We start from the raw sequence: 18704 nt of genomic DNA, 5'->3' as shown, positions 1-18704 counted from the left end.
CTTTGGTTTAAGTATAATCATGCTTTTGAAAAAAAAAAACGCTGTGATATTTTAAAGAATAACTCTGTGGCAACAACCACTCCCAAAAGAAAATTTTGGGTATTTTGAAACATTGTGTAAATTCAATGAAACCCATACAAGTTATGATAGAAGAGATTTGTATCTAGAACATAATCATTTTCAGCCAGGAAAACATGTTTCTGAGCTAATAGATAGTTTTAAAGACTAACTATTGGACGTTCTTTTATAATAGTTATACTGTCGAAAAGAGTACCCAAGCGTAAACGAAAATAAATAAAACAATTCTTAATGCCTTTTTTATCGCTTATGCGTGTGATGCTTCGTTCTCAGCCTTGATGTGCCTAACAAATGAGTATCGAAACGGATTGGATATTGAACCTAATTTGAGAGTAAAATTAATATTATTTGAAATCGTACCTCCTAAGTGGAAATTGATACGCGAAGACAAACGCATCTTTAGCACAAAGGACAAAATGTGTGGAAACAAAGTTTAATTTATTTACTAAAGTTTCGTATGAACCTAATTGATAGTTTTTTGAACAGCTTATATTTTTCTTATGCAAATATTCTAAAATTCACATGCATGAAATAAACAACCTAATAACTAAATTTTTAATAAAATTTGTGTTTAAATTTTTTTTAAAGATTGGCTGCGAAAAAAATTAAATCTCGAAAGTCGAAACGGGTTTTCATCAAAAATGCTTGGGAAACGCCGGCCTAAACCATGGTTTCTCATCCTTAGTAGTGTGACCCCCAAAATACGTAAAGATTAACTAATAAACTCGTGGCCCCCTTATAGATAATTTATTCGTTACAAAAAACAATCATTTCCCCTCCCTTAAGAAAAATTTACTGAAAGATTCAGCTCGATCCCCCATCCGTAAGACAAAACAAGGCATATTCTCTTTTGGGAATCGAAAACCAATTGACTTGTTTTAAAAAAAAAGTGCCTCAGAGAAATATTGGCTTAACCGACCTGTTATATAACCACAAGGAGTTGTCTAGGTGGGAAGGACACATAGCAATCATATGCAGCGCAATAGCTTAAGTAAAGAATGATGTCGGCACAATGTAATATTTTTTTTTATTTTTATATATTTTTTAGACTAGGGCGCTTCGATAGAAGGAGTTATCGTAGAAACTTTAACAGGGGCTCATTCGATTAAAATGAAAGTTCTAATGCAGTCAAAAGTGATTAGAGGGCAACAAACACCCTACCTCACGCCGATCATTCTCCCCAAACACGCCCAATGAAAAATTTGAGATATCCATTTTGTTCTCATGTTTCAAAGGTCCAGTAGTTACATTTTTTGAGTGTGACACACACTCTCCTCCCACGGCCCTCGATAAAACTTATTTTGTGGAATGTTTTGCATAACCCCAAGTATTCGTCTAGGTGGGACGGACACACAATAATTACATAAAGAAATAGTAGAACCTAGTTGTCCTCAGTGGCCACTAAATGGTATTTAAAAAAGACTGTTCCCAGTTTCTTAAGATAATGTTGTTGTTTCTTTTTGTAGGTCGACTTATTTGGATGTAGAGCCTATTTATACATTCAGGGGACACAAAGCGGCAGTGCTAAGTCTAGTCATTTCGGGTGATGGCACTGTTTGTTACAGCTCGGACCTCAGTGGACATATTCAAGGATGGATAATACCCAGTCCCAATATAGATCCTTACGAAACCTATGGTAAATGAATATGTATATCAAACTATTATCTAGGTTTGAAAGTTTTAAAAATTAAGAAGCTTTTAATTTAAGTGAATAATAAAAAGTTAAAATATAGTCATTTAATCATATTAGAAAATTAATGTACAACACAATTATTATATAAGAAGCTCTAAGAAAAAAAAACAGAAGGAAAATATTAAACAGATAATGTAATAAGGGTAGCAGTTATTTATGGAATAACGTGGTTAGATTAAACGAAGAGGCATCTGACTTGTTATGAAATCTTCTTGTTTAGTTTCTTCATATGCATAGATATTGGACATACCCTGGATGGACCTGGGGTTAAGCCATATGTTCTTCCAGTTCATGAACAGTTCGGCTCTTTCCTGAAACTTGCCTCTTTTTTTTAATCCCATAACAATTGCTTAAAGAGGCCAGGGTGCTCATTGTTGGTGCGTTTGTAATTCCAATGGTGTAATCTTTTCATTTCAATCCAACGTCATTTTTTAGAAGTTTTTGGCAATTCTCTCATAATTCCCCCAAAACTTGTTTGCAAAGTAGCATTTTATCATCAAGACTATTTTAGATAATGGTTACCATTACTGAATCATCTAGAAATGGTAATTTTTCCTCACTTGCCATTTTTTTTAACCTGTTTTTTTTTTCGGTTACAATTGGCCGTGATTCTTTCCTTGCTAAGTTGCTGCTACCCCTGCAACCACGGTAATAATAAGTAAATTAATAAGTAACAAAGTGATTATGGTTGACAGTCGGTAATCTGGGTAATTCCTATTGTATTATTCCTTCGAAATATCCTCATAATCAATTCTCAGGGTAGAATAATGGTCTTATGAAAAAAAAGTTGACTTTTTCAAACTGGAAAAAAGCGAAAGGACGTTTAATCTTTAATGTTAATTGATTTCGAAAACTTTTTCCACCAGAGAAGCTTAAGGAAAGCTCTATTAATTAAGTCAAATAATCTGCCAAGCGTAGAACTACCGCAAATCACTATCGATAAGTAAATGAAGCTAAAAACGAAAATAAATTACAATAAATAGCCGAATCAACCCAAGGCAGCAAAAATTAACATGAGTAGGGCTGATAAACCCCACGCCTTCTCAAGACCAGAACACAATTTGCGCTTTACTGAAAAAAAAACAAACAAATGACAATGGATTATCAGTTTCATTGACACAATCTGACGTTTTTTCCTTAAGGTTTTGATAATTTTTTATTTATGAAAGTAAGAAAGGTGAAAACATTTCAAACGTATTTTGTTTTCAGTAAAGCGCAAAATGTGTTCTGGTCTTGAGAAGGCATAGGTATAGAGATACAGGTATAGAAGGCATAGGAGAAGGATAGGCATAGGGTTATCAGGCCTTTTCATGTCAATTTTTGCTGGTTTGGGTTTGATTCGGCTATTTATTGTAATTTTTGTTTGTTTTGAGTTGTATCTATTTATTGATAGTGATTTATGGTAGTTTTGCGCTTGGAAGATTTGACTTATTTTTTGCTCGTTTTTGGCTTAATGGAGTTCTTTACTTTTCTTTGATAAATTTGTCTCGTGGAAAAAGTTTTTTAAATTAGTTTCTGTTCGTTTTTTATTGACATGTTCGTTTTTATTGACTTTTTCTTGGAAAAAATGATATTGTATATCTTTTAATTCTTTCTGCAAAAATCCATGGTATGGGTTGCTATTTGTATATTGGAGCAACTTTTTCAACAGTTTTCAATCCTGATACAATATTATAATTTTTAATTTAATTTTATAGCTACTGAAGTTGACCTGAAAAATAAAACTTCATATCATTCCCAAAAGATTCTATTTATACTCTTTGACTCTTTGATTCCCTCCAATTACATTTAACTAATAAAAAGGACACTAATTCTTTCAATTTCAAATCGAATGAGCCCTTTTATAATTTTCTACGACAACAAATGACCATTTCAAAATTTCTATCAGATGCATTTTGAGAATTCCAGTCACTCTGAATCTGACAAAGGGTACTAGAACTTCTGATTGCCAGTCCAATATGCCCCCTTCGAAGTTTATACGATCATGCCCTCAGGACTTAACTCAAAACCCTTGCTCTGAGGGCTGTGGGAGGGCTGTCATTCTCTAAAACATAATTTCCTGACCTTTCAATTACGTTGAACTAAATGGCTATTTCAAAATTTTTATTTGATGTGTTTGGGGTGGAGATGTGTTCCCCTCCAATCACTTCCGACTACTAAAAAGGGCACTGGTCCTTTCAATTTTCAATCGAATGAGTTGTTTTTTGAAGTTTCTACGGCAACCGATGGCCATCTCAAAATTTCTATCAGATGCATTTCGGGAAAACCCGAGGTGTTGGGGAGGGTATCCACCTTCCGATCACTCTGCATCTTATAAAGGGCATTAGAACTTCTGATTACCAGTCCATTGAGCCCCTCCGAAGCTTATACGATCATCATTTCTATATTTACTTTATATACCCCCAAGACATAACCTAAACCATTGCCTTGAGGGCTATGGGGGGGGGTTGTCATCCTCAAAACATAATCTCCGGACTTTTCAACAAAATGGCTATATAATTTTTTTGGGAAAATGGCGGGTATGGGAGGGCGGTTTTCCGCCTCTCAATAATTTTCAAGTATTAAAAAGAGCAAATGTCCTTTCAATTTCCAATCGAATGAGTTGTTTTTGAAGTCTTTACAACAATAAATGTCCATCTCAAAATTTCTATCAGATGCATTTCTTGAGAGTACGAGGTTTGGGGAGGGATAACCACCCTCATATCACTCTGAATCTTAAAAAGGGCGCTAGAAGTTCTGATTACCAATCTAATGAGCCCCCTCCGAAGTTTTTACGATCATCCTTTCTATACAGGCCTACACCCTATATGCCCCCAGGGCATACCTTACAACTCTTGCCCTGAGTGCTGTGGAGGGGTTGTCATCCTTAAAGACATAATGTCCGGACCTTTCAGTTACATTGAACAAAATTACTATCTCAAAATTTTGATTGGATGCGTTTGGGGAAATGGTGGGCTTGAGAGGGGGGTTAGTTGCCCTACAATCATTTTTGACTATTAAACATTGCACTTACTGTCTCAATCTCCAATCGAATGAGCTGTTTTCGAAGTTTCCACGACAACGAATGGCCATCTCAAAATTTCTATCAGATGCATTTCGGGAAAAACCCCGAAATGTGGAGGAGGGTATCCACCCTCCGATCGCTCTGAATCTTAAAAAAAGGTACCAGCCCAATGAACCCCCTCCGAAGCTTATACGACCGCTATTTATATATTTACTTTATATGCCCTCAGGACATAACTAAAAACCCTTGCCTTGAGGGCTGTGTGTGTGGGGGGGGGGTTGTCATCCTCAAAGACGTTATTTTTGAACCTTACAATTACGTTAAACAGAATGGCTATTTAAAAATGTGCTTGGGGAAATGGTGGGCGAGGGAGGGCTGTTTGTTGCCTTCCAGTCATTTTCGGCTATTGAAAGGGCAGAACTTCTATTGCCCCTTTTAAGATTTTTTAAGACTCAGAGTCACCGGAGGGTGGATAACCCCCCCCCCCCACCCCGACACACACACACCTCAAATTTTCGCAAAATACATCTGATGGAAACTTTTGGATGGCCAATCGTTATCTTAGGAACTTCGAAAGAGCTCATTCGATTGGAAATTGGAATGGCTAGTGCCTTTTTTAATAGTCAAAATTGATTGGAGGGGAACAACCCCCCCCCCCCTCCCATGCCCACCATTTCTGCAAACACATCCAATCAAAATTTTGAGATGGTCATTTTGTTCAGCGTAATCGAAAGGTCTAGAAATTTTTTATTTAAGGGTGACAGCCCCCAAGAGCCCTCAGGGCAAGGGTTGTAAGTTATTCCCTGGGGGTATATAAGGTACATATAGAAAGGGTGATCGTTTAAATTTCGTTGGGGTGCTCATTAGATTGGTAATCAGAGAAGAGCATTTTTTGAGACTCAGGAGTGAAAAGAGGGTGAATACCCCCCCCCACCTCGTATTTCCCCGAAATACATCTAATAGAAATTTTAAGATGACCATTTGTTGTCGTAGAAACTTCGAAAACAGCTCATTCGATTGGAAATTGAAAGAGCCAGTGCCTTTTTTAATAGTTTATTGATAGGAGGGAAACTAATCCCTCTTCCCATGCCCACCATTTCCTCAAACACATCCAGTCGAAATTTTGAGATAGCCATTCTGTTCAACGTAATAAAAAGGTCCGTATATTACGTCTTTGGGATGACAACCCCCCCCTCCCATAGCCCTCAAGGCAAGAGTTTTAAGTTATGCCCTGGTGGCATATAAGGAATATATACATATATAAAGAATTATCGTAACTTCGGAGGGAGCTCATTGGATTGGTAATCAGAACTTCTAGTGCTCTTTTTAATATTCAGAGTAATCGGAGGGTGGATATCCCCATAAATGACACATTAACATGATGCATTAAATTACATTAATTTCATTTATTTATTATTTCAACAAACGCTGATACAAAGCTCTTTCTGTAGCGCTCAGTTCTTGCATTAATGGTATTTAAAACTGGGATTTTTTGCGCTTTTGATTGAGGTAAACGGGGCTTTCGAGGGCAATAATGGGCTGGGAGTATACATTGAAAGTGTGGGTTACAACGCAGATTATTTCCGAAATTGGTACAAAGAGTAACACGTCGGGCTGCCAAGGTAGGGAGGTGGAATTCCTTGAGAAGGAAACTGTAAGGCACTTTGATCTGACCGTATATGATTCTCCTGGCTCTCTTCTGGATAATTTCTAGTCTATCGGACTGATCCAAGGTAAGCCCGAAATGCCACACCGGGCAAGCATACTCAAGCTGTGGACGGATAAAAGATGTATAAAGGTGGAGTATGTGTGCTTTTGGACACGAAAATTTAGCAAATGGCTTAAGGAGAGACAGAGATGTACTAGCCTGTTTGACAATAGAGCAAATGTGGGCATCCCATTTCAAATTGCTAGTCAGTGTGACCCCTAAGAGTTTAGTTTTTGTTACAACTATTTCATTAGGTATTGGGGCCACAAATGATGGCTTTGATTTAAGAAAACTAAATGTCCTAATATGAGATTTATGGGAGTTCACTTTCATTTTTGACTGGGCTGCTTCACTTACAACATCTTCGATAATTTCCATTGCACTGCTCTTAATATATTTTTTTGCACTTTTCGAGCAATGGTATGTCATCCAAAAACATCCATCGATTGACTGACTCATTAGCAAGATTGTTAAACATTACCAAAAATAGCAAAGGACCTAAAAGCGTACCCTGCGGAACTCCGCAAAAAATAGGGAGTAAATCAGAATAAGCGTTTTTATACTTAACAACTTGACTCCTATTTGACAGAAAAGATGTAATAATATTGACTAGAAAATGAGGGACATTAAATTCATTGAGCAATTTTTCAACTAACACATTGTGACTAACTAGATCAAAAGCCTTTTGGGGGTCAATTAAAAGGAGATTGAGCCAGGTATCTGGCTCGTCAAGTAATTTATATACAGTATCGAGAAGACTGACCAGGTAATGTGTTGTTGATAAACCTTTCATGTTTCCGAATTGTTGTTCATCAACAAGTACAAGGATTGTGTTTCTAAGCCAATCTGCTGTGAAACTCTCATACAGTTTAGAGAATACTGGTTAAGGTAATTGGTCGAACTCCATAAAAAATCTAATTTAACAACTTTTTTGTGTATGGGTGTAATGTATCCTTTTTTCCAGCACTTAGGGAATGAACCACTTCTAGTAATTGTGCTAAAACATATTTGATAAAGGTTTTGATAACTTATCAGGAAATGCTTTTATTAAATCAATTGGGATATCAAGGGGGCATATTGAAGTTCTCTTTAGTTTATGTATTTTCGCCTCAACATCAGCAGGTTGCACTATAGGGATATCCTGGCCTGGTGCTGGGGGTGGGGGAATATGACATGAGAGAGCTGGAAGGGTTTGTACAGTAGCAGCAAGGTGTCTATTTAATGAGTTAGCTGTAGTTTCAGTTAAAATTAACATTTTTCACTGTTTTACCACTAATTTTCTTGACTGTATTATACCACTGCTTCGGCCGTGCTTTAAAGAGTTCAAGTTAGAGGAAATAGATTTCCTCTATTATTCTGATTTATCTATCCTAGTTTTGCCTATTAGCCTGGTTTCGGTTACATTTGTTTGAATTTACGATTCTGTTTGTTGCGTTCCTTAGCTAACTGCTAGTTATAATTATATTGCTTCCTAGACAGAATTAAAACATGAAGTGTTATTGCTCTCTCTGAGTTAAACGATGAGAAGAATAAATAAAAACCAAATGGTTTAAATTTACTTAAAGAAAACTCGATACATGCAAACCATTACAGCAACTACTGGAATATCTTAGCAATGAATTAGTCTATGATTGCAAACAAAAATACAGGACTAAACAATGTTGAGACGCTGGTCCTTTTTAATGTTAAAGAAACAGACAAGGTTTCACTTTATTATTTGACTCTCTAATTCCTTTCATTTCGTTAACTGAACAGTCAGAAATTTTGCGTTTGATGGTAACACTAAATCACGGTTCATCCCAGCCAGTGTTGCCACCCGGTGAAAATAAAAATCACTAGATTCTGGTGATTTGTTGGGTGATTTAGTGATTTTCTTCAATAACCTAGTGATTTAGATGCTGATATAGTGATTTGTTTGTTAAGGCAATGTAAAAAATCACTAGAAATCGCTAGTGATTAATCACTAGTGGTGGCAACCCTGATCCCAGCCTCTAGATCAGGGCCTAAAAGATTAATTCTTCTACAATGGCTTTAAAATTTTTTTCTGGGAAAATTTCAGCTTTTCAAGTTTTCCTGTATGTGAATCTGTCAAAGTGGGGGAATAAAAATTTGAATAAGACATGCCCAGAAATTCAAGAAAATTTGAGAATTTTGGGGACCGGGCGCTGAATCTTCCCCTGTTTGTACGTCCCTGTAAGTGAGTATGTTGGCTTACTCGTTCCTGTGACCACTTGGACTTTGAATTCCTGTGACCACGTGACCTGTGGTTCACATCGTCTTCTGTCGCCCAATGTGCTATGTAATGCTGTTTTCGGTCTATGGCTTTGACTGAATATCTCTTTTTGAGTCGTAATTACACCTTTTTTTTTAGATCCTAGTGTATTGGGGCCTTCTTTTGATGGACACACGGATGCTGTCGGGGGTCTCTCTTTGCATCCATCTCGCCCTCTATTGGCATCATGCTCAAGTGACGGAAGTGTCAAAATATGGAATATTCAAACAAAAGTATGCACACTGACTATTAGCACTGAAGAAGGTAAGATAATTATCTAGTTTATTCCTGTATAATATACTTGGAACTAATAGGGGGAGGGGAAAAGTCTTTTTTAGCCCATTGACTTCTTTTCTAAATTTTTGGAAGGTACGAGTTTGTAACATTGTAACATTTAACATAACAGGGGCACACGGTAATGAAATATTTTTTGCAGTCGTTAACAAGCTGGTTTATCCCCATAAACAGCTCATGTTCCCATTATCTTTAGGGAAATTGGCTATGTAACTCTCCTTAGAACTGACTTGCCAAAATATAAATTGGAATACAGGGGATTCAGAGCAGAATTAGACACAGGTTTGACGCCTAGAAAGGGGTCAAAACCATGGAATTGCATTTTTAGATATCTATTAATCAATTTTCGTAAGGAAAAGGAGTCCTACACTACTTTGGACCAATCCTGGGGGTATATTCCCCTACCCATCTCCCCGTTATAGCTTAGGGATAATTTTTCCGAATAAAATATCGTTTGTTATTTGTTTATTTTGGGGATGGGAGAATATTATATGGAATGCTGGGTTTTCTAAATTGGAGAACTAAATCTCAACTTTTCCTGGGTTACTACGAACATCGTTACAATATTCCGCCGAGTGACTTTTTTTTTGTAAATTAACATCTTGAGGCCTCTTCCTTTTGGGCACTCTCAGTACAGGCGAAAGCACCCCTTATTTCGGAAACATGATTTTGTTTTCTTATGTTGAAAATATTCTCTTCGTTATAAGAAAGAACCCGCGTTACCACTGGAACTCTTTGCCGGTACAGTCGAAAGCGCCCCTTATTTCGGAAATATGATTTTGTTTTCTTATGTTTGAAAACATTCTTTATATTTTAAAAAAGAACCCGCGTGACCACTGGAACTCTTTGCCGGTAAAAAAAAAAAAAAAAAAAAAAAAAAAAAAAAAAAAAAAAAAAACAAGAATCTTCCTACCACAACTGGAAACATTCTGAGTTGAGGAAGGCTCATGCATGTAAAACACGATACTGGGGTACTCCTAACTCCCCCTCATCCATGTCAAACTAATTAGTTGAAGCTTCTGGTGATAAAAGACTATGTGTCTATGTGTTGAATACCTAAATCTGAGGTAGTATTGTTGAATTTTAGGTCAAGATAGCAGTTTTTAAAAGTTTGAAATAATAATCGTTCTTCTTCAAAACCTCTGGGCTTTTCGTTCAAGATTATTTTGACCCTCTTCTTTGTTTTGAAGTAAGAGAAGCTAAAGCTAAAAAGCTTTCTTCTAAAGAAAAGCACCTGAAATCCTAAATTGTCTCATTTTGGCTTCGAGTAGGTTTTTAGCCATTTTGTTTTAAAAATGGTTATGGCTAAAACTTTTGTTTTAGCCATAATTATTAAATAAAAATAAATAAAAACTTTTTGTTTAGCCATAATTGTGAAGGATTGTAATCCTTCTGCACATTAGCATAAAAAAGAAAAGAAAAAGAAATTTGGATTAAAAGTTTCTTTTTATGTTGAACTATTTCTTCTTGTTAACTAAGAATATTTTTGTATTTGTAGATGGCAAACCTGTGTCGATTGACTTTGTGCGACCTGAACCTTGTCAAGTTGTTGTCGGTTACGAAACGGGTGCTTGTACTATTTACGATGCTGAATCAGGAAAAGTTATTGTCAAGATGGTAGTCGAGGAGCTCTGTCGCATCAATAGAGTGGTCAGTCATCCGACATTGCCAATTACAGTAACAGCCCACGAAGATAGACAAATTCGATTTTGGGAAAATGGTACCGGACGTTTAAGTCATGCAATGGTGGCTCATTTGGACGCTGTAACTTGTTTGGCTGTTGATAGTTCGGGAATTTTTCTCTTATCTGGCAGTAAGTGTGACTAGATTTTTTTTCTTCTTTTTTTTTTATATTATTATCATTATTGTTCTATGGTTCTATGATAGTAGGTCTTGTATTTATTTTCTCTTTTTTGTTGATTTCTTCTTTGATCGGTTTTTCTCGTTAATTTAAATTTTCTTCGAAATCTATGGCTAATGAAGAAAGGATTAAATGCTGCTCATTGCTGTTGTTTTTTATTATTATTAAACCACAGTATAAACCTTTTACTCCTACTCCAATGACAAATAAGGTCGCTTTTAGATTTTTCTTTTGTCATATAATCTTTACTGATAAATAATTACTGTTACTTGCTCAGTTTTTCCCCGCCTAATAATTTAATTTTTATATTTTTCTTAAGTAGTCCACTCAAATACCCCTCCCCCTCTCTCCCTGAAAAAAGGTTTGAGAACGAAAGTTAAAATGCACAAAATTGATGTATAATAGTTGTTTAAAGTTGAAGTGACCTTTTTTGAATTGAATAACTGTAAATTAATGGAAAATACTCTATGAAAAGCAAATGTGGTTCAAAAAGATAGTGCTTTCAGTTTTTTTTTTTTTTTTTTTTTTTTTTTTTTTTTTTTTTTTTTTTTTTTTTTTTTTTTTAATATATATATATATATATATTTTTTTTTTTTAAGTAGTCTATCTTCAAATTTTATCTCTACTCTCAAAGACTGGAACTGGAAGTCTAGAAGGAAATCTAGTGTAGTTAGTCTAATTGTCTGAAATATGCTTCTGATTATATTTCAGTTGCATTAAATTTGTTGGTGTGACAAAATCAAAAATTAAATTTAATTCTGCTGAAAGGAATTTTCAGTAAATAATGGAATAAAACTTCTGTAGAATCATCCTATTATGTAGTGTAGAAGCCGCTTTTTCAAGCAGTAAACTTCATGTTTTGCGTGTGTTTATGGTTAAAATACCTGCGTTTTAATGTCAATCATAGTGTGAATTGTTTTGTGTATTTTTCCTTTTTTTCTGAGCTTCTTAAGTAATTTCTTCACTTTTTTTTTTAGTTAAAAATTCTTTACCTAGTATCAGACACTTAATTCTTTCTTTTTTTTTACTTTCGATTATTTTCTATTACTGTTTAGTATTTTTGAGTTTGCACTTTTAAGTAATTATTATAGTTTAAAAGCGCCCATGACATAGATAAGCAGTGCATTTAGGACCTTCTATTACTGCAACTACTCATAGCGGCAGCAAGTCACTTGAGATCAACATAGCTATGCATGCTCCACCTAACCTTAACTTATTCAAAGATTTACCCTCTACCCCCTTGAAAATCCAGCTTCTTTAAGTCCTATCGCATGGCCTACTCTCAACCCATTCGAGGACGACCTGCTCCTTGTTTGGCCTTAGATGGATGGCCAGAAAGCCCAATTTTTGGCAATCTACCATCCTTCGTTTAGGAAACATGTCCTAGCCATTTTAACCTTTTTTTTTATCGTGGCCCTAAAAAGTGGGATTGAATTACGCTCTGTTTGATATACGGTTAGTCAAACGAGTGTCTAGGACTATTTTTAGACAATTCCTCTGGAAATTGATGAACAAATTTGCCTTACCGTTTTATGTACACGTTTCTAAGCCGTACTTGAATTCTGTCATTATAGCGGCTTCCAACATCCTAATTTAGTTTACAAATTTATCCTCCTGTTTCTCCAACCTTTTACAACTTGAAGAAAATACTCTATGCCTTGGATATTTGATTTTTATATCTTTATTTGATCTATTATCTGACTAATCATACTACCCAGGTAGGTAAAGCTATCCACTTGATCAATTTTCTTGGTACCTAACATCAGCTCTTCAGTTATTTCTGGTTTAAAAAACTTAGTGGCGAGTTTAAGTGTTAATTTAAGATACTAAGAGGCGACAACTAAGAGGCGGACCAACAAACCTCCAAATAATTCGTTCATTTCGCCGTGATTTTCTGCTAGGACACTCAGATCACCTGCATAATCTTAGTCCAAGAGAGTTTCACATTGATACTATTGATGTAATGCCTTTTCCGTAATCCTTAAGACAAAGTCCATTAAGAAATCTATATAAAAATCTAATCCATAAAAGAAATCTAATCCATATAAAAGGAGATTGGACACAATCTTGTACAGCTCCTAATTCACACCGAGTATCACTAATCACTTTGATGTACCTACCTGGTATACAACACATTATGGCCAGTAGATATTGAACCTTCTAAAGGATTCACTGGAGCATGGCAGCATGTTTTTGGACAATGTTATTGCCGCCCTACAATATCCTATCATTTTTTTGGGATGGAGCCAACGGCTATCACTTTAATAATAAATTGATAAATCCAGCCACTAACAAAGAAATGGATAAGAAATGCAGCACAATGAACTATTATGGCTACAAAATAATGATTCGTCAGGATGAAGAGAATTATATTTTAACCAATACATCGTTGATTTTTTTTTTTTTTTTTTTTTATGTGTTTGTGCTGTTGCATTGGTGATTTCTTTTTTCATTATAATATATTATGTTATATATATATATATATATATATATATATATATATATATATATATATATATATATATATATATATACATATATATATATATATATATATATATATATATATATATATATATATATATATATCTATCTATATATATAAAAATAAGTTGTCTGTGGATGGATGGATGGATGTGTCAGGTGACGTCACCTGAAAAAACTGGATCAGGTGACGTCAAAACTGAAAAAACTAAAAAAAGGCAAAAACTACAAAAAAAACTAAAAACTAATAAAAAAAATAAAAAAGCTAAAAAACTAAAAAAACTATAAAGGTAAAAACCAATAAAAAACTAAAAAAAAAACTGAAAAAACTAAAAAAAGGCAAAAACTACAAAAAAAAACTAAAAACTAATAAAAAAAGTAAAAAAGCTAAAAAACTAAAAAAACTAAAAAAAGGTAAAAAACTAAAAAAAATAAAAAATAAAAAAAAACTAAAAAAAAGGGAAAAACTGAAAAATAAGCTAAAATAAAGGTAAAAACCAATAAAAAACTAAAAAAAAAAAAGGAAAAAACTAATAAATGACGACACTCAAAGAGAAAGCGACCAGGACAAAAAACTAAAAAAAAAGGCAAAAACTACAAAAAAACTAAAAACTAATAAAAAAAATAAAAAAGCTAAAAAACTAAAAAAACTAAAAAAAGGTAAAAAACTAAAAAAACTAAAAACTAAAAAAAAACTAAAAAAGGTAAAAACTAAAAGAACTAAAAAAGAAAAAAATAAATGACGACACTCAAAGAGAAAGCGACCAGGACAAAAGGAATGTTCGATTAGCAATCAACAAAGCACCGGGACACAGGGAGTATAAATGACGACCAGGACACAAGTAAAAAAAAAAATTAACAAAACTAAAAAGAAGGTAAAAACTACAAAAAAACTAAAAAGAAAAAAAAACTAAAAACTAATAAAAAAACTAAAAAATCTAAAAATCTAAATAAACTAAAAAAGAAAAAAAAAGGAAAAAAATAAAGGAGAAAAACAAAACTAAAAAACGAATGTATATACAGACCGGTACACCGGGATACAAATGACGACCGGGACACAGGGAATATAAATAACGACCGGGACACAGGGACACAACTACAACGGGGACACCGGGGGAAACAGGGGGATATAAATGACGACCGGGACAAAAAAACTAAAAAGAAATAAAAACTAAAAACTAATAAAAAAAACTAAAAAATCTAAAAATCTAAATAAGCTAAAAAAGAAAAAAAAAGGAAAAAAATAAAGGAGAAAAACAAAACTAAAAAACGAATGTATATACAGACCGGGATACAAATGATGACCGGGACCCGGGACACAGGGAATATAAATGACGACCGGGACACAGGGACACAACTACAACGGGGACACCGGGGGAAACAGGGGGATAACCTGACAATCTATTTATATGCAAAGACAATGGGACAGCAAAGAATGTTGTATATTCGCAAGTTTTACGTAGTTAAAACCATATATATATATATATATCTATATTCACAGGTGGGACATAGGGACACAACTACAATGGCGCGTAACTATTATGGCGCGTAACGACTTACGCGCGCGGGGGGGCTTGGGGGGGGGCGCGAAGCGCCCCCACCAACTAGGTGTTGGGGTGGCGCGAAGCGCCACCCCAACAGCTAGTATATATATATATATATATATATATATATATATATATATATATATATATGTGAACTCATAACAGAATAACAATTGACTAAAAAGATTAACGGTTAGTTCTGAACGTTTGCCCCTTAGAGGTTTGCTACAGTATACTTATTTGTTCACTTTTCTCTTCTTTTTTTATGGAACCATTTGATTTGGCAGTTAATGTGCTCCTTTGTTTATTTCTGGGTTTGTCAATTGAGTCTCAACTATAAAGCTACATATAAATATCAGTTCGATAGAAAAAATTCTTTTATTTGACATGAGACAAAACAAAAACTTTTGTCACCTGAAAACAGCCACTGTTTATTTGACCAAAAAATCCAGAGCTTTTGTTGTGTTTCACTGTCAGATAAAAGTATTTTTCCCTATTGAACTGCTATTTATACGTCATGGAAAGGTAGTGTGGTTTTCGAAATTACCTATAAAGCCACGTGTATCAGCTGAAAGGAAAATAGATGTACTATCGATTTTCACGCCTTTTTTTAATCAATGTTTTCATGTTCATTTTAGGTGATGATTGTAGTTTAAGGTTGTGGAATTTAGAGACGAAGACATGTGTACAAGAGATCACAGCACATAGAAAAAAATTTGATGAATCTTTATTCGATGTTGCATTTCACCCAGGGAAACCCTATATCGCATCTGCAGGTGCTGATGGTTTGGCTAAGGTCTTTATTTGAAAACAAATCAGGTAATCTAATCAATAGAAATGCTTTTTTTTTATTTGCTAATTGAACGAAAGTAAAATTTAGCCTTATTTCCTATACTAAACGGTCTATACTGTTACTGTACAAATTCCCTAATAAGTTCCTTAATCTTATGGTGGTTCAGGAATTTCGTAGCCTTATATCCATTTAAATCACCTTTCCTGTTAATGATCAAAGTTAATCAGAAAGGACAATTTATTGAAAGCCTATATCCATATGTTATTTTAACCAATCATCGACCTTATATAACGGTCTGCCCTATATTTGTACTTGCATTGTTGGCGTTTTTTGTTTACCTTCACCGGCTTGAAGAAATTTGCTTAGCTTGGAAATTGATTTTAGGTCTGTAGCGCAAAGAGGACTTAGCTGGCACTATCTTCGTCTTATAAGACGATTCTTTTTTTGGAATTATACTTGTTTTCGGCATTTAATTTTGAAAATTGTCGACAAAAGTAAAATTAAAGTTTGGTTCAAAATTTACATAGCTGGGAGATGTAATAGTAAAACAAAGCTTATTCAGCCCATTAATTTTACCCAACCCTTATTTGCTTCTACCAAATTACCAATTGGGTTAACTCAGTTTCTAATCTTGGTCATTTTAAGGGCTTTAGATCTTAACTTCTAATACAATTTAAGCTTTTGAGAACTGTTGTGAGTAGCTTAGAGTGACTCATATTTAAGGTTGGAACAAGACCAAAAATAATTGAGAACGTTTGACCATATGTTGCCTCAGTTAAAAGTTCTTTATGCATGGTTTTTCTGTGTGTCACACCTTCCTTAAGTATTCATAACTTTATTTGTGTTGAAAAATAAGAGCTGGTCTTATTAATCAAAGGTTTAATGAAGAAGAGGGTACTTTTTTGTTGTAGCAACCCCACTCAAGATGTGAAGTTAGGTTAATCCTGATCGAACATGCCAAAACATAATGAAAATATTATACTTTAGAAATAATAGAACTATAATATTTGCACACGAGGGGTGAGGGGGGGGTGTAGGTAAAGTATAGCGGGTCTGCATGCAAAATGTATTAGCGACGATGATTCTGCATATTATGAAATAATAATTCTTTTCTAACTTCATGCTGTCCAAATACTTTATCCCCCTCCTAATGTGAAAATATGTAGCCCAAATTATGCAAGTCTAATATATTCTGTCACCCGGCATTTGTTTTTACTGAGCGTAAGCTAGTTGGCTATTAATACCGACAAATGAAAAACCGGTTATAAGTTTGTTCTCGAGTTTTGCAAAGCGCAATTCTTAAGTGGGGTCGCTTTAACAAAAAAGTACCAAGAAGAGTTACTAAGTACCATAAAAGATATTTAATCGCAATGCAAACTAATCAGAAGGGACAACAAAATGAAAAAGTTGCTTTTTGTCATTAATTTTGTTAAAGTGTAACTCCTTTTTTTGTGTTTCAGGCCAATCTAAGGTCTACTAACCCGATGAGCCCTCATGACCGTTCGTCAGCACAAAGCATAGTCGATTCTCACGGTCATTGAATAAGTGACAGTTCAGTTTGGTTTATAATTAATATCCTGTTTCGTAATTTCATCATTTTTCTGGTTTTATTTTTCATTTATGCTAAAACTGCGTACATTAAGTAGAATATAATTTAAATCACAGCTCTGTGTACCTTGTGATGTGTTTTTATGTAATTATCTGAATTTGTGTTGAATAATTTTTAATAGCATAGTGTTTTTTTGTTAGTATTATAAACGTTATCGTATTTCGTGTTACTTTCCCCCCCCCTTCTGGTAGAAACATATTCCCAGTATTTAAATGTAATGATTCTTATCTCCAATTGTTACATAGATCTTGCGTTTTGTTCTGCTTTTTTTATTCTGTATAAAGTGTTGAACTTTCCAGGAGTCAAAACATGGCCTAGCTCACGTAGTCCTTTTCATACTCCAGTTGTGAATCGGGGGTTCCCACAAACTAGAACAATTCGTTAATTTTGTTAGGAAACACCGTTAAAATAATTTTAGTGTTCCAGTATCATATGCTTTAGTTTGTCAATCTATGAATAAACAGTACTTCTTGTCTACAAAAGCTAATTGAGCTAGGGTAGCCCAGTTTTTACTAATGAAATAGGGTAATGGGGGAGGTTATTGCAGCGTAGTATGAATCATTTCTGCTACTTGTACAGCACTGAATGATTTTCTGTGAAATGAGTCTTAGAACGGGGGGGGGGTCGTCTTCTGAAAATCATGTAATATCTACTAAAAATCTTCTTTTTGCAAGAACTTTAATGGACTAGAATAGGTCAAACTACAATTTCGATGGATCGTTATCCCCACCTTTTGAAGAACCATCTTGAATGTCCCATTGAAAACGGTAGTCTGAGAATAAACGATACTTTTACTATACGAAATCTAATCGGAATAAGATTACCAAGTTTGTATCAGTACAAAAAAAGGAGGTAGGATATTAACGACTAATTGTAGACACTTTGGGTACCGTACTTAAATGGCACCATACGCGATTTTTTTTACATTATGTTAGGTCTGCTATTGCCTCTATGCAATAAATGTCTTACTACAGAATAAATGTGTCAGTACTTAATTTGCGTTATTCATATTTTAAATAAAATCGGGTCTGTAGTAAAATTAGGTTTTAGCTTATGTTATAAGCTTATATAGTGAACTTTCCCATCTGCCATATGTTGCACCATTTATTGTAAGTTTTCCGTGTTAAATTCAAATCTTAAAAAAAAAAGGTTTAACGTAAGACTTCTATAAAATTTAATTTTTAGTGGGTTTTTGAATTTTTTTTTCGAACTAGGTGCATCAAACGTTGCACTCCCTCTCTACTAGATCTTAAAAAACACATTTTTTTTTGTATTGTCATGGAAAATGTTTTTTTTTTGTTTTCATTGAAGAAATAGAAAAAATAACTCATTCCCCCCCCCTAAATTTAGATAAACGCATTTTG

The 18704-nt window shown here is 34.4% G+C and overlaps 1 protein-coding gene across 4 annotated transcripts in view; it reads left to right on the top strand.

Annotated features, from left to right (window-relative positions):
• LOC136028889 (striatin-3-like) overlaps positions 1-18335 on the top strand; it is a 64898-nt gene extending 46563 nt beyond the window's left edge. For 3 of the 4 annotated variants that reach the window (XM_065706848.1, XM_065706847.1, XM_065706845.1), the window contains 5 exons: positions 1545-1714; positions 8855-9019; positions 10548-10862; positions 15577-15757; positions 17192-18335. In XM_065706848.1, coding sequence (XP_065562920.1) covers positions 1545-1714; positions 8855-9019; positions 10548-10862; positions 15577-15746 — 820 coding nt within the window. In that variant the 3' untranslated portion in view covers positions 15747-15757; positions 17192-18335. The remainder of the gene's footprint in view (positions 1-1544; positions 1715-8854; positions 9020-10547; positions 10863-15576; positions 15758-17191) is intronic. The other variant, XM_065706846.1, reaches the window with a different exon arrangement.
• The last annotated feature ends 369 nt before the right edge of the window (positions 18336-18704 follow it).

The sequence above is a fragment of the Artemia franciscana genome, chromosome 7, assembly GCF_032884065.1.
Source record: "Artemia franciscana chromosome 7, ASM3288406v1, whole genome shotgun sequence".
Lineage (NCBI taxonomy): Eukaryota > Metazoa > Arthropoda > Branchiopoda > Anostraca > Artemiidae > Artemia > Artemia franciscana.
The sequence above is the reverse complement of the archived record's forward strand: the minus strand, read 5'-3'. Positions and strand labels throughout refer to the sequence as shown.